This window comes from Daktulosphaira vitifoliae, unplaced genomic scaffold (assembly GCF_025091365.1).
Source record: "Daktulosphaira vitifoliae isolate Bord-2020 unplaced genomic scaffold, ASM2509136v1 Scaffold_2, whole genome shotgun sequence".
Taxonomy (NCBI): domain Eukaryota; kingdom Metazoa; phylum Arthropoda; class Insecta; order Hemiptera; family Phylloxeridae; genus Daktulosphaira; species Daktulosphaira vitifoliae.
Genome location: NW_026099573.1, coordinates 37,455,984 through 37,469,991, shown reverse-complemented (window position 1 = coordinate 37,469,991; position 14,008 = coordinate 37,455,984). Strand labels below are relative to the sequence as shown.

The 14,008-nt window shown below is 25.7% G+C and overlaps 2 protein-coding genes across 4 annotated transcripts in view; both read left to right on the top strand.

Annotated features, from left to right (window-relative positions):
* LOC126898493 (uncharacterized) overlaps positions 1-5,891 on the top strand; it is a 14,264-nt gene extending 8,373 nt beyond the window's left edge. The window contains exon 2 of the mRNA XM_050672560.1: positions 5,815-5,891. Coding sequence (XP_050528517.1) covers positions 5,815-5,876 — 62 coding nt within the window. The 3' untranslated portion in view covers positions 5,877-5,891. The remainder of the gene's footprint in view (positions 1-5,814) is intronic.
* Positions 5,892-8,789: 2,898 nt separating this feature from the next.
* Positions 8,790-11,152, top strand: LOC126898496 (uncharacterized). 3 transcript variants are annotated; one of them, XM_050672570.1, is made up of 3 exons: positions 8,790-9,565; positions 9,638-9,707; positions 10,186-10,429. In XM_050672570.1, exons 1-3 carry the CDS (start codon positions 8,828-8,830, stop codon positions 10,245-10,247), a joined length of 870 nt encoding a protein of 289 aa, XP_050528527.1. In that variant the 5' UTR covers positions 8,790-8,827; the 3' UTR covers positions 10,248-10,429. The 3 variants fall into 3 exon arrangements, with proteins under 3 accessions (XP_050528527.1, XP_050528526.1, XP_050528525.1); XM_050672569.1 differs by lacking the exon at positions 10,186-10,429 and adding an exon at positions 11,109-11,152 and having other exon boundaries at positions 8,790-9,707; XM_050672568.1 differs by having other exon boundaries at positions 8,790-9,707.
* The last annotated feature ends 2,856 nt before the right edge of the window (positions 11,153-14,008 follow it).

Below are 14,008 nucleotides of genomic sequence, written 5' to 3'. Positions count from 1 at the left end.
CATAAAATAAGCTTTAATTTGATATATGTTTAAAGGACGCAGTATTTCCGGAACATTTTCAAAAATTAAGTTGAAAAAAATAGTTTTTGTAAAAAATTTGCTATTTTAAATCCCCCCCAATAAGCAGGTTAAGTGTTAGATTTTCAAAAAAATTATATAAAATGAAAGGAAAATATCTAAGGTTTTAGTAGAAAAAAAAATTATGTTAATTTGTTTATTTTTGAAAAAGTTATGGAAGTTTTAAGATAAAAAAGTGAGAAAATTTCGAAAATTAGCGATTTTTAAATTTGTAATTTTTTTGGATATTTCCCCCATTTACGGGGAACGAGGGAATTTTTTTAAATTTTTAAGGGTAATGTCTTCAACTAGATACAATTTGTGATCTTTTGACGTATTGTTAAAAGAAATCGGTCCAGTGAGAGCTGAGAAAAAGTAGTGACAGACACAAAAAAAAAAANTTGACGTATTTTTGAAAGAAATCGGTCCAGTGAGAGCTGAGAAAAAGTGGCAACAGACATCATAGTAAAACCAATACCTTCTCAGCTTCGCATCGAAGCTAAAATATTTATTGTTAAAAAATATTATAAATAAAATATGTTCAGTTCATTTTTCTTAATTTGTATTAATTTTGTTTTTAAACTTTCATAATAATTTTAGCGAAATTTTCTAATTTAAAAACATTCTTTCATAATATTGTGTTTTTATTAATGGTTTATATGTGAATATTTAGTATTATTTCTTGGTTTCCAACTAGTTTTATTAAATTTTTAACTATCAATAGTTTTATTTTTATTTTGAATTCAATACTTCTAAAAACATGCTAAACTTCATATTTTCTTTACAATAAACGAAAAATTATATTTAAATTAAATTATTTTTTCAAGAGTGCTTACTTAATAATTAATATCAGATTTAGGGAATGTATTAATTTTTTAAAAAAACTATTGGTTTTTATTATATTAAAAGATGATAATCATTGTTCATTGTATAAGGTTAGTAATTTTTTAAATATATTTTAAAATGTCATCAATTTATTTCAATTGTATATTTTTCTTAAATATTTTACTTACAAATTCTGTTTCCATAGAAATATTAATTTCTTATTATACAATTAAAAATGTCGAGAATTTTTTTAAATTGATGAACTGTGCATTCTACTGAAAATATAACATTGAGTAATCTCAATGTAATAAGACATTACATGTAACTGGACAATGTTCCATCACAACAGAATAGTAGTTGAATTATTAAGTAGTGAATTATCCAATGGAAACATAGAGCTTATGATACAGTGAAATGATAATAATATTCATCTGACTCTAGTTTCATATATATGCAGATTTTTTATAGATTTATCTGAAAAATGCGTATTTAAAATTAATAGATGCAATGCGCAACAGAAAAATGAACGCAAAATTAAAGGGCAAGTGCTATAATTAAAATTATTTTAATATATAATTAGAAAACAAAATAATAAAATAACAAAATAACAAAATAAATAATGTGTACATTATTTAAATATTAATCATTAAAAAACAAAAGACAATATGTGAAAAATAAAAGAATACAAAATGTTGCTTACAGAGCAATAAGATTTTATATGTAAACAATTTTTAGTTTTTATTATTATTGATTTTAATAGATAAAACTTTAAAAAAAAAATTAAATTAATTTTACATGCTTAGTAACTTTGAAAGTAACAGTATCAACATTCTAAGTCAAGTACTATATTAATTACATAATGAATTATGTACATAGAAAAGTAGGGGCTAATCTAGTAACATATGTCCGGTGTAAAGAAGAGTATGTTATATTTTTCCTAACGCGACAACTTCGTAATATTATGTTTGTTAAAAAAAGTTAAACCACAGGAATTAAAAACTCTCCATAAAAAATGTAGCACAACATGACAATAGTACAACAGTTATTATAAATAATAATTTCTCAAATTAATTAATTTTTACAGAAAATTATAAAGAGTTAGAAAATTAAAAAGTCAATTTGAAAATATCTCACATAGAACCTTTAAATTTTCATGCCGCAAAATGTTAAAGACGCGTTAAAATCATTTTGGCGAATAACAACATACAATTGGTAATAATTGACTAAAATATTTAATTTGATAACACACATGTTTTTCAACAACAATCTACTTTCACTTCTATATTATATCGATTTTGTCATTTTGTCTTCGATGCGAAGCTGAGAAGGAATTAATTTTACCATGATGTGTTTTTTTTTTTTTTTTTTTTTTTNAATATTATATAATTTAATTAACATAGAATAAAGTTCATAAGACATAAGAAATTGAACTTATTAAATTTTTTTTACTTTTTTAAAGTCGAAAAAGTAATTTTTAAATTTGAGTTAGCTTAAATAGCCAATTTTTTAACTTCGATGTGAATATTTAATATGTAAATACTAATTTTTAATAATATTAAAACTTAGAAGTGATAGAAAAAGTCTAATTGCAGATTTGAAAACATCGCGAAAAGTTGATTTATAATGGTATATTTTTGTTACTGATGAAAGTTCCTTGTAGTTCAGTGTATTTATTTATAGTAACAAACAGTTTTTATTGAAATTTATTGTATCGAGCTCTTTAAATTTTTATACACGTAAAAATAAAGCAAAATACAACTTCTTTATTATTTTTATAATTTCTCCGTTTAAATTACAATNTTCTTTATTATTTTTATAATTTCTCCATTTAAATTACAATATTAAATTATTGAATATCAAATTCATACTAAATTTAATAACTATAATTAGTATTTATTCATATATTATATTTTAAAATCAAAAAACTACTAATTAGGATATAATCAAAGAATTAAGAGTTGATGTTGCTTTTGGAATGCTCCACCAATTTCTCTAAATGAAACATTATCTACAGATTTGCATCGAAGCGTTTCTTATGATAGTGATTTTAATCACTGTCAAATATCATCTATACTTGTCCCATCTATGCCTTTTCTACACTGTGCCTCGACTCCACTGTGCTACTGTCTTTTTAAAATAGTTATGGCTGTATTTAGTAAAAAAAATTGAAAAAATGTCGAAAATTAGCGATTTTTTAATTTGCAATTTTTCTGGAGATTTACCCAATTTACGGGTAAAGATGGAAATTTCACAAATCGTATCTAGTTGAAGACATTACCCTTAAAAATTGAAAAAAATTTCCTCGTTACTCGCAAATGGGGGAAATATCCAAAAAAATTACAAATATAAAAATCGCTAATTTTTGAAATTTTTTTTTACTTAAAACTGCCATAACTTTTTCAAAAATGAACAAATCAATATAATTTTTTTTTATAGATGCTTGGTGTCTTTACCTATCATTTGGTATATTTTTTTTATAAACTTAACCCTTTACCAGCCCATAGGGGGGGATTCAAAATAACAACTTTTTCATAAAAAATTAACATTTTCNAATTCAAAATAACAACTTTTTCACAAAAAATTAACATTTTCAACTTGACTTTTGAAATTGTTCCGGAAAGTCTGACACTTTTATATATATCTTAAATTAAAGATAATGTAATATTATTTATTATGAATAAAAAAAAAATATGGCCTCTGGACTTGTCTTCGTGGTGAAAATGACTATCGAATGCTATTTACGTGTGAAAATTCTTGATATTATTTTTTACATTTTTAACTTTATAATGCTATGACATATTGAAAAGTGTATGGATCAACACAATTTTTTTATGAGAAAAATTATTTTTTAATAATCCCTTTTTCATTCAAGATATTAAGATCATGTAGTTTTTGGAATAATCCACCAATTTTTTAAAATTAAACACTATCTAAAGATTTGCATCGAAGCGTTTTTTTTGATAGTGATTTTAATCACTGTCAGATATCATTATACTTGATCCAACTATGCCACGTCACCACCGTGCCGCGACCCCCCTGTGCTGATTTTTTTTTTAATTTATTGTACGTGACATAAGCTTTAATTTAATATATATTACGCAGTATTTTCGGAACATTATCAAAAGTTAAGTTGAAAAAATTGACTTTTGTGAAAAAGTTGTTATTTTGAATCCACTTTTGTGGGCAGGTAGTCAGGTTTCCGTAAAAATTATAACTAACATATAAATATTTCTTAGTTTTTTTTTTTTTTAAGAGAAATTGTTACACTAGTAATACTTACTCCTTTTCTATATGACTTTATCGTTTGACCTAAAATATAGGAATAAATAATTAGGGAAAAAACGATAGTATATTGGGTTATCGGCACAATATGGATGTGTCAAGTTTAAAGCAAGTATAGATGATGTCTGACAATGATTAAAAACACTATGATGAAAAACTCTTCGATGCAAATCTGTTGATGGTGTATAATTATAAAAGTTGAGGGATTATTATAATAAGAATTCCTAGTATTTACTTTTCGTTTATTTAATTAAGTCGTATGGCAACTTTTTGTATCGTACATAAATAGCCTATATGGAAACAATTCTATTTAAAGAATATTATTATAATAATATCATTAATGTTAGTTTTAGTATTTTTAAATGCATAAAAGAATAAATACGTGTCAGTTTATATTTTGTCGAATTGTATTTCGTGCAAAATTTTTTTATAATAATAATGATTAATTATCTTCCATATGTTTTCATTAAAACTTGTCAAAGTTGGTGTTTTATAATTTTATGTAATTTTATACACGAAAGCAGAAAATGCTAAATTTATTGGAAATTATTATAGTACCACAAATATTTTATCATAAATGTTAGTCTTATTACTTTTTAAACAGAATAAATACGTGTAATTTCAAACTTAGTCAAATTGTATTTTATTAAATAAATTTCAATCATAAAAATAATTAATTAACTTCCATATGTTTTCATTAAAATTTGTCAAAGTTAATGTTTTATTGTTTTATGTGATTTTATACACGAAAGCAGATTTTGCTACAAAATATCAAATAGAACAGTTAGACAATTTATTAATATATCCAGGATGGAAAAATTTAAATGTCGTGAACTTTGTAAGATATAAAAAGAAAATATATTTTCTTGAAAATTTAATTAAAACACCTACAGATCGAACTCAATGTATGAAAAAGGTGCGACTTTTGACTGTACATCTTGGATGCACATATGCTAAAGTTATAAATAATCTTTTTTCAATTATTATCAACTACCTACAATTTTGTATAAATAATAAAGAAAGTAATGTCTTAATAAACAATGTTTACTTTCATACCGAAGGATTCATAAACATAATAGCTATATTAATTATTCCAATAGCAACATTGATGAAAGACGCCATGGATGCTTTAGATTCAATACATTATGTATCATGGGCTAATTTTAAAGAAAATAGCAAAATTCGCTACATAATGAGTCCTTTGTTGGGGAGAATAGGTGATATTTTTGACAAACTAAACGAACAAACTCTATCCCGTGATGATATATCTTCATACATGTGGGCATTTAAAACTATATATTTATTATCTAATAGAATAATAGAAGATATAAAATATGAAACTGAGTCATATTGTGATTTTGTACCTTATAATCAGAATTATTTATGGGATGAATGGATTCAAGAATATAATGCCATTATTAAAAATAACGAAAAATTAGTATTTTTAAAGTTTTTAACCATAAAACTTAAAGATTATATCAAGTCAGTTATTATAGAAAATTATGTTCAACTGGGATTTAAATTTGATCCAATTACTGACGAAACATTTTTACCAACACTAGAGAATCTAATGATATTAGGCATTTAAAATAAAAAAAAAATTAATTTAAATATCATTTCATAGTCTTATAATTGCTTTTATAAATAAAGAATTGGAACTTAAAGCAACAGATGAAAAAACTCTAACGTCAATACAAATAGTAACTCATTAAATATTGAATTAAAATTAATTTTATTCTAAATTATTGTTATATAATTAATCACAATTTACTTTATAACTTAATAATTCATTAAATTATTATTAAAATATAATCATGAATGGTGTATCCAACAATTATTTGATGGTTTTACACACCGAGAAGTTTAATATAATATGGATAATAACACTTATAAAAATTTTAAATTTAAGTACCTAAATAAAGCGCAAGTGTTATCAAAAAATTGTCTCAATTATACTCCCCCTTCACTTATGTATAATGATATCATTGACTACTAAAATATTGATCCTAAAAGTTAAAATGGTTAATTAAGGTTTAATTAAAGTCTAAAATTTAATTAATTTAAAAACTAAAAAATATAAAACTCAACAACTTTTCAGTAATTTTATATGGCTTTTTAGTTTAATATTTTTAGTTTTTAAATTAATATAGTTATATTTTATTTTTATTTAATTAATTAGCCACAAGTTATCAATTTTTATTATACAAAAAGTTATTATCGTCAAGTGGCTTTCATAATCAAATCATTATTTTATAAATAAGTGAGGTAACTATATAATATGCTTCCATTTGAAAAAATAGTGTGGTCAATATAATATAGCATTACAGATCAACATAAATCAGTAACAAAGAGTGGAAGAGGCATAGTTGGGACAAGTAAACATGATATCTGACAGTGATTAAAATCACTATCATTAAAAACGCTTCGATGGAAATCTGTAGTTAGTGTTTAATTTTAAAAAATGTGTGGATTATTTCTAAAGAAAAATAAACTCTTATTTCCTTCATTTTATCCTGAATTTAAGTTTTATGATGTATAAGCGTAATATATGAATAAATATTTAATAAATTTAAATTTCCGATTCCTCACTCCTCACAACAAGACCAAACCATCTAAATCTATTTTTCTCAACTTATTCACAATTTACACTATATCTATTCTCCCTTTTATATGTTTGTTCCTTATCTTATCTTCTCTAGTCACTTCACACATCCATTTAAGAATTCTCATAATTGCTACACTTATTCTTTGCTCTGCTTTCTTGTCAACCGCTCAACACTCTGAACCATATATCATAGCCGGTCTCACTACAGTCTTATATAACTTACCATCAGTCTCATTGGAATTCTTTAATTATATAACACCAGCCGCTTCTCTCCACTTCAACCACCTACACTTAATACTGTGTCTTACATCCTCGTCAATACCATCGCTCTTTTGCAAAACTGATCCTCAATACTTAAATCATTCTACCTCTCCTATCAATTCCTGGACTATTTTCTCTGATCTCCGCAATTCACCTACCTCGTATTCGATTTACTATGTGTTACTCCTACTTGTTTTACTTTAAAATCTATGACTCGCTTTACGCTCTTTCTCTTTCATATAAAATAATCAATCTGTGATCTATTACACCCACTCTTATAAGTTATATAATGTTCTTCTCTTTTTATTAAATAAGTATTAACCACAGCAAGATCATATGATATTGCAAAATCAAGGATTCTTTCTTCAGCCTCATTCTTCCCACTAAAATCATACCCTCCATGTACTCTTTCATATCCTCTCCTCTCATTGCCTACATGTCCATTCATATCTACCTATCATCGCATTCTCATTATCAGATACTCCTTGCATTATATTATCCGTCTCTCTCCAAAACACTTCCTTGTCTATTCTATCACATCTTATTTGTGGTGCATAGGTACTTATTACATTCATTACTATTTCCTCGAAAATTAATTTTACGGCTATAATTCTGTCACTTTTCTAGCTTATATGTATAAGTAGTCTTCTGTTACAGGATTTATTTCGGTCCACCATGTAAGATTTAATTTTAGTTGTTTTGGATTGTATATAAAATTTATTTTTGAAGCAATACTACTTTTTATTAATGACACTTTTGCATTTAGATTCATTTTTAAACTATTTAATAAATCAAATGAACTCAATACAGAAAATATACTGACACCACAACATCACAAAGTGTAATATCGGCGATCTAAATTATATCACAGTATTTCCGGTTAAAAATTGTCTGATATTGTATCAAATAAATATCTGCCAAGCTAAGGGCTAACTAATGCATAAATACTTTTTATATTATATAGAATATATTATATTGACGCAGCCCGTAATAGTGCACTATTCATTTACACTGAATTAGGACGTTATCCGGTCGTGATTATCAGCTGTCCACCGTCGCACTAATTAGTGTTGACCATAACACTAGTTTGTCTTGTACGGCGGTCGGTTCAGCACCGCGAGACACGTCGGCGACTATATAAACCAGTTCATTTGTGACTGATATCCGCCACACGTGTCGTCGAGATATACCCTCGCCTTATATTGTAAACCTGTATTATTTGCATATTTCAGTATTTTTAATATTATTATTGTTATTAAAATAAAACAAACTGACTCGACAGTTATACCAAATTTCAATCACGGTGTTACGATTATTATTAACCTTTAAATACCGTATCATGTTATAAGGAGGATACTTATTTCCTTACTATATGGCTTCTACGTTTAACCTAAAATATAGGAATCAATAATTGAAAATTATAAAAAAATGAAAAAAAAAGTGAATTTATACATCGATATAAACATTTTTGTTAACTTCAAATGTCATTTACACGAAATTAGTAAGGAGCCAGGAAATTGTTTCTATTTAATTTAATTATCTAATTAATTACATAATACAAATAATTATTGTTTATCTGGTCATTAATTTTATATGAATGATGTTATTAAAATAAATCAAAAACTTATTATAATTCTATTTAAAGGAAATTTTTTTAACACAACATATGTTTTATCATACATTTTTGTCAAATTTTTTTTAAATACACAAAAAAATCAATACGTGTCATTATAGATTTTGTCGAATTGTATTTCGTCCAATAAATTTTAATCATAATAATAATTAATTTTCTTCCATATGTTTTCATTAACACTTGTTAAGTTTAGTGTTTTAATATTTTGTGTGATTTTATGTACAAAATCAAAAGAATGCACGAAAAAACAAGCCAATCACTTAGATAAGTTATTAATGTATTCGGGATGGAAAAATTTAAATATGGTAGACATTATAAAATATAATGGGAAAACTTATCATCTTAAACATTTAATTAAAACACCTACAAATCGCTTACAATGTAAGACAAAGGTACGAGCTTTGACAATATTTCTTGGATGCACATATGCAAAAGTTATAAATAATTTTTTTTCAATTATTATCAACTGCCTACAAATTTGTAAAAATAAAATGAAAGAAAGAAATTACTTAATAAATGAAAACATTTATACCGAAAGATTCATAAATGTAATTGTTCCAATAGCAAAATTGATGAAAGGCGCCATGGATGCATTAGATTCATTACATTGGTTACCATGGGCTGATTTTAAAGAAAAAAGCACCGATCATTACCTAATGAGTCCTTTGTTGAGAAGAATAGGAGATTTTTTTGATAAATTAAACGAACGGAATGTATCACGTTATGATATATTTACATACTCTTCGGAACTTGAAACTATATATATATTTTCTAAAAAATTAATAAAAGATTTAAAATATGAAATTGATTCGTATTGTAAATCTGGACCTTATAATCAGAATTATTTATGGGATGAATGGATTCAAGAGTTTAATGCCATTATTACACACGACGAAAAATTAGTATTTTTAAAGTTCTTAAACAGAAAATTTAAACAATATGTCGAGATAGTAATTATAAAATATTATTTTCAGCTGGGATTTAAATTTGATCCAATTACTGAAGAAACATATTTACCAATATCAGGGGAGCTAATTATACAAGGTATTTCAAATTAGATATCATTGTAATAAACAAAAAGTAAAAAATAAAAAAAAAAAATAATAATACGGGGTAAGGATGAAGTATGAAATTAAAGGGGTTGAACTATATTGAGCTATCAAATAATAAAATATCCTTACCTCACTTATTCTTATTCTTGTTTATTACGTGAATTTTGAAGGAGTAAAACATGTTTACATTAAACGAGCGATCTCTAGTGAAATTCCCTGAGATGTTGTTTATTTATTTGTGATTAATTAATTGTGATATAAACCCTGATGTAGGCATAGTTAATGAATTGTAGGAGACTAGTTTGATACATGTGTTAATTAATGGTTATTTTGATTATCCTAAAAGGGAAACATTCCTTAGATGATTTTTGCTTTATTCATATATATTTGTTATTTAGTAAAAGTATTAATAATTTAATAGTTATACATTATTATCATTTCATAGTCTTATATTTTTTTTATAAATCTAGAATTGGAACTTAAAGCTACAGATGAAGAACCTCCAACGCTATTACAAATAGAAACTCTTTAAATTTTTTACTAAAATTAAGTTTTTTCTATATTTATTTTATATAACTAATAACAATTTACTTTATAAGATATTATACAAGAAAAACGAACTCCTATTTCCTCATTTATATCCTGATTATTAGTTTCATGATATACTTATAATTATAATAAATGAACTAGTATTTAATAAATTTGTTTAACTTCTATGGACATTTTTAAAGAGAAGATAGTGATTTTATACATCGCAATAATAATTTTTGTAAACTTCAAGAATTATTTACATGTAGTAAGTAAGGGGCCGGGAAATTGTTATTTTTTAATTTATATTATGCAATTAATTATAAAATACATATCAACATTATACATCTCGTCATTTATTTGGTATGAATGATATTTAGCGGCGTACCATACGTAATTCTATATTTTTTTAAAATTTTTTTTAATGTTTGATATGGAGACATTCGAATTTTATTCAGTGGTGTAATATTATATTATTACTTATAATTTTAGAATATTATGTTATGTTATCTTTTGTACATGTAAATCATATTTTATGAATTCACATGATCACCAAAACTGGGTTCCCTTATTTAAAACATAAAATAATTAATAAACTAGGGAATTAAATCTGATTATTGTACAGATTAAAAGTAACGCCTATTTGTAGGTTTTCAATTAAGTCCAGCCAATCGTATTTAACTATTAATTAAGATCTACAGTTTCCAAGATCACACTAGGGATCGCTCCACAACCCTTGTCTACTATAAAATATCATTTTTTCCTATTAAAATCAGTTTTTTTCGTTGATTTCAAAATATACAAAATTTTTAATCTTTGTGACTTTTTTTTTTTTATTTAATTTTGACTTAGAATATTTTTTCAGATTAAACTGAACTTGGAGTAATTTTAAAGTGAATTTTGTTTTGGTGAATCTTTTATTTTAAATTTATTTGTTCATTAAATAATGATGTTTTATTATTTTATTTTATCATGGAAATAAATATCAATTAATATTTTAAACCTCAAACATTCTAAAATTATTTTATTTTTATAGTAATTTCAAATCATTTTTAATTATTCATTTAATTGTAAATTTTTATTATGAGCTAAAGGTTACAATTACTTAAATTTAATCTAATTTAATAATATTTTTACTGGACTAAGTGTATTGTAACTATACTGGGTAGCTGAGTTTAATGTCTTTGTTTTAACGAACATCGCGCCGGCAAACAGCACAGAGAAACTTACGAATATATTTTTTAGTGTTTAATTTTTGTCTTGGTAATTATTGTGACGCATCCTTTAGCGCCGGAACACATTAGGCCACCACAATTCCGCCTTGATAAATCTTTTACACAGATATTAATATTTTTGAATCTTGTTTTGGCCAGGCCAGAGGGATATTTAAAAAATATTAGTGTCAATCTCTTAATAAAATATACTCTCACAAAAGTATACTTATTCAACAAAATCAAATAAGGGTACATTGTTTAATTATATTTATAATAGAAACACAGAGTGCGTAGAATCTCTTACATATAATAAAACAGTCATAGATTATGTGTAACAGTTTCGTATCATTTATAATTAAACGTTTTATTTTTGAACGGCCATATTAACTGCATAACGCGTAGTGTACAATGTGTTAAACACATTGTAAATTCATAATTAACATTGAATTGTTTGAAATAATTGTTGCATTACGTGGGACACGAGCTAAGTACAAATTAAAATTGTCGCTTTCAAATCATAAATATTCTATTGCGTAGTAAACGATTAAGATAGGTAATAAAGTTTTGTAGGATGCAATACGAGGACAGCTGATGTGAGTGTAGATGATGTGGGAGATCGTGTCAAGTGGAAGTTTAGGATAATGGTGGCCGACCCTAAGTAGTTGGGATTAAGGCGAGGAAGAAGAAAAAAAAGAAGAAGAATAGAGTTTTGTAGGATAATTAACATAATTTATTCAATATTGTTCAACCCTGAGATCAATTTACTATTTTGTCACAACTTTTGTGTACATTTTTATTTATGTGATCATTACCCTCATGTATTTAAACTTCGTTTATTCATCCGTCTAAACCCCTCTTTATTCATATTATTATATTTTTTACATCCTTACACATTTTACCATATTTAAACATTTTTCATTCCGCTATTTATTATCTTGTCTAATTTTATATTATTCGGCAAAATATATACGCTATATTGTATTTTTATTTTAACCAAAGACCAGCCATATATATCTAACCAATATTTTTATTTGATCTTTTCTGATTTTTTTTGGTTTATTACAGTGGAGAAAAACCAGTCTCCTATTAAATGTTTCACTATGCTCATATAATAAAATTTGTTTTATTAATTTATAGATAATCGACTTAGGTAGCCTTCTTCTCGTTAAAAGATAAATACAGTATAATACAGATCGGTTTATGTATAGTGCGTATTAGATACGACTATATCATATTTTTGTGACAATTATTATCTGTAATATTATATAACGGTAGTCGTAGACGGTATAGTTCGTATTCATCAAGTATCAATTTTGGAAATTAGGTGACTAACCAGTCCATTTCGAATATTTTCTGTCGAGAAGAAAATGCTAGAAGAGAGAAAATATTGGTAAGATAACAGAATTAAATTCTTTTCCTTAATATCGTTAAAAAAAATTTATATATATATTATTATTAAAGAAAATAAATAATTTTTTCTATTCATTAAGCACGCTATCGTTTGATTATTTAATTATAACGTTTGTTAAAAAAAAAAAAGAGTAATCGCAATAGTATGTATTATTAGTAGTAGTTTAGACCATACTGATAAACAGTCGGCATAGAAAATTTATCAACGTTATACATTTATACCATTAGGTATAGTGGGACGGTGTGGCCGAGTCGGTAACGCGTTAGTGCTTGATGCGCACTGTTTCAGGTTCGAAACTCATTCGAAAATGGTTTCCAAGTGCGGCCGCCGCTATAGGTCGCGATTTTATATGAATGATTTTTTGTGTGTAAGTCTATCGCAGTCGGCATCTGCTGAATTACGTAACGGTCTTATCGAAATATCATTAGCTGTCGGTATTGAGTTAGGTGACTGATCATCGAATGACTCGCAGTTAATTAGTAATGCGAATGGCATTGAAGTGAACTTAACCCAATTACCAAATATAAATAATTCCATCACGATAATATTAGGTTTATGCTGGAATTTTGTTCAAACGTGATATTTTATCAGAGATAGCTCGAATTTATGACCCTTTTGATCGGACCAATAATTATAAAGGCTAAATTAATATTACAAAGGCTATGAAATGAGCCGGTAAGTGATGTAATCCGTAAAGAATGGTTAAAATATAAAACTGATTTGAACTCGTTAAATATCTTAAATATACCACGAGAAATACAATAAAAAATAGAATGGTAAACATTAATGTTCATGGTTTTGCGTAAAAATATTTATGTTTGTTGTCTATATCTAAGATGTTCCGACGAGTATGGTAATAATTATATTGCTTTAATGAGCACTAAAAGTAAATTAGTCTCTTTAAAGAAATTATTTTTACCGAGATTAGAATTTTGTGCTGTCGTATTACTTGCGCGCTTAGGTGACAATATAGGTAATAATAACTTAGTAATAATAGTTATAAACAAAACATTTTATTGGTCTGATTGGTCTGAATCGGTGAAATACAAGACTTGAACGCTCAGTTAGACTGGTATCACGTTAACGGCAAAGATAATCTAGCCGACATAATATTCCGCGGAAGTCGCGTATCTGAATTAG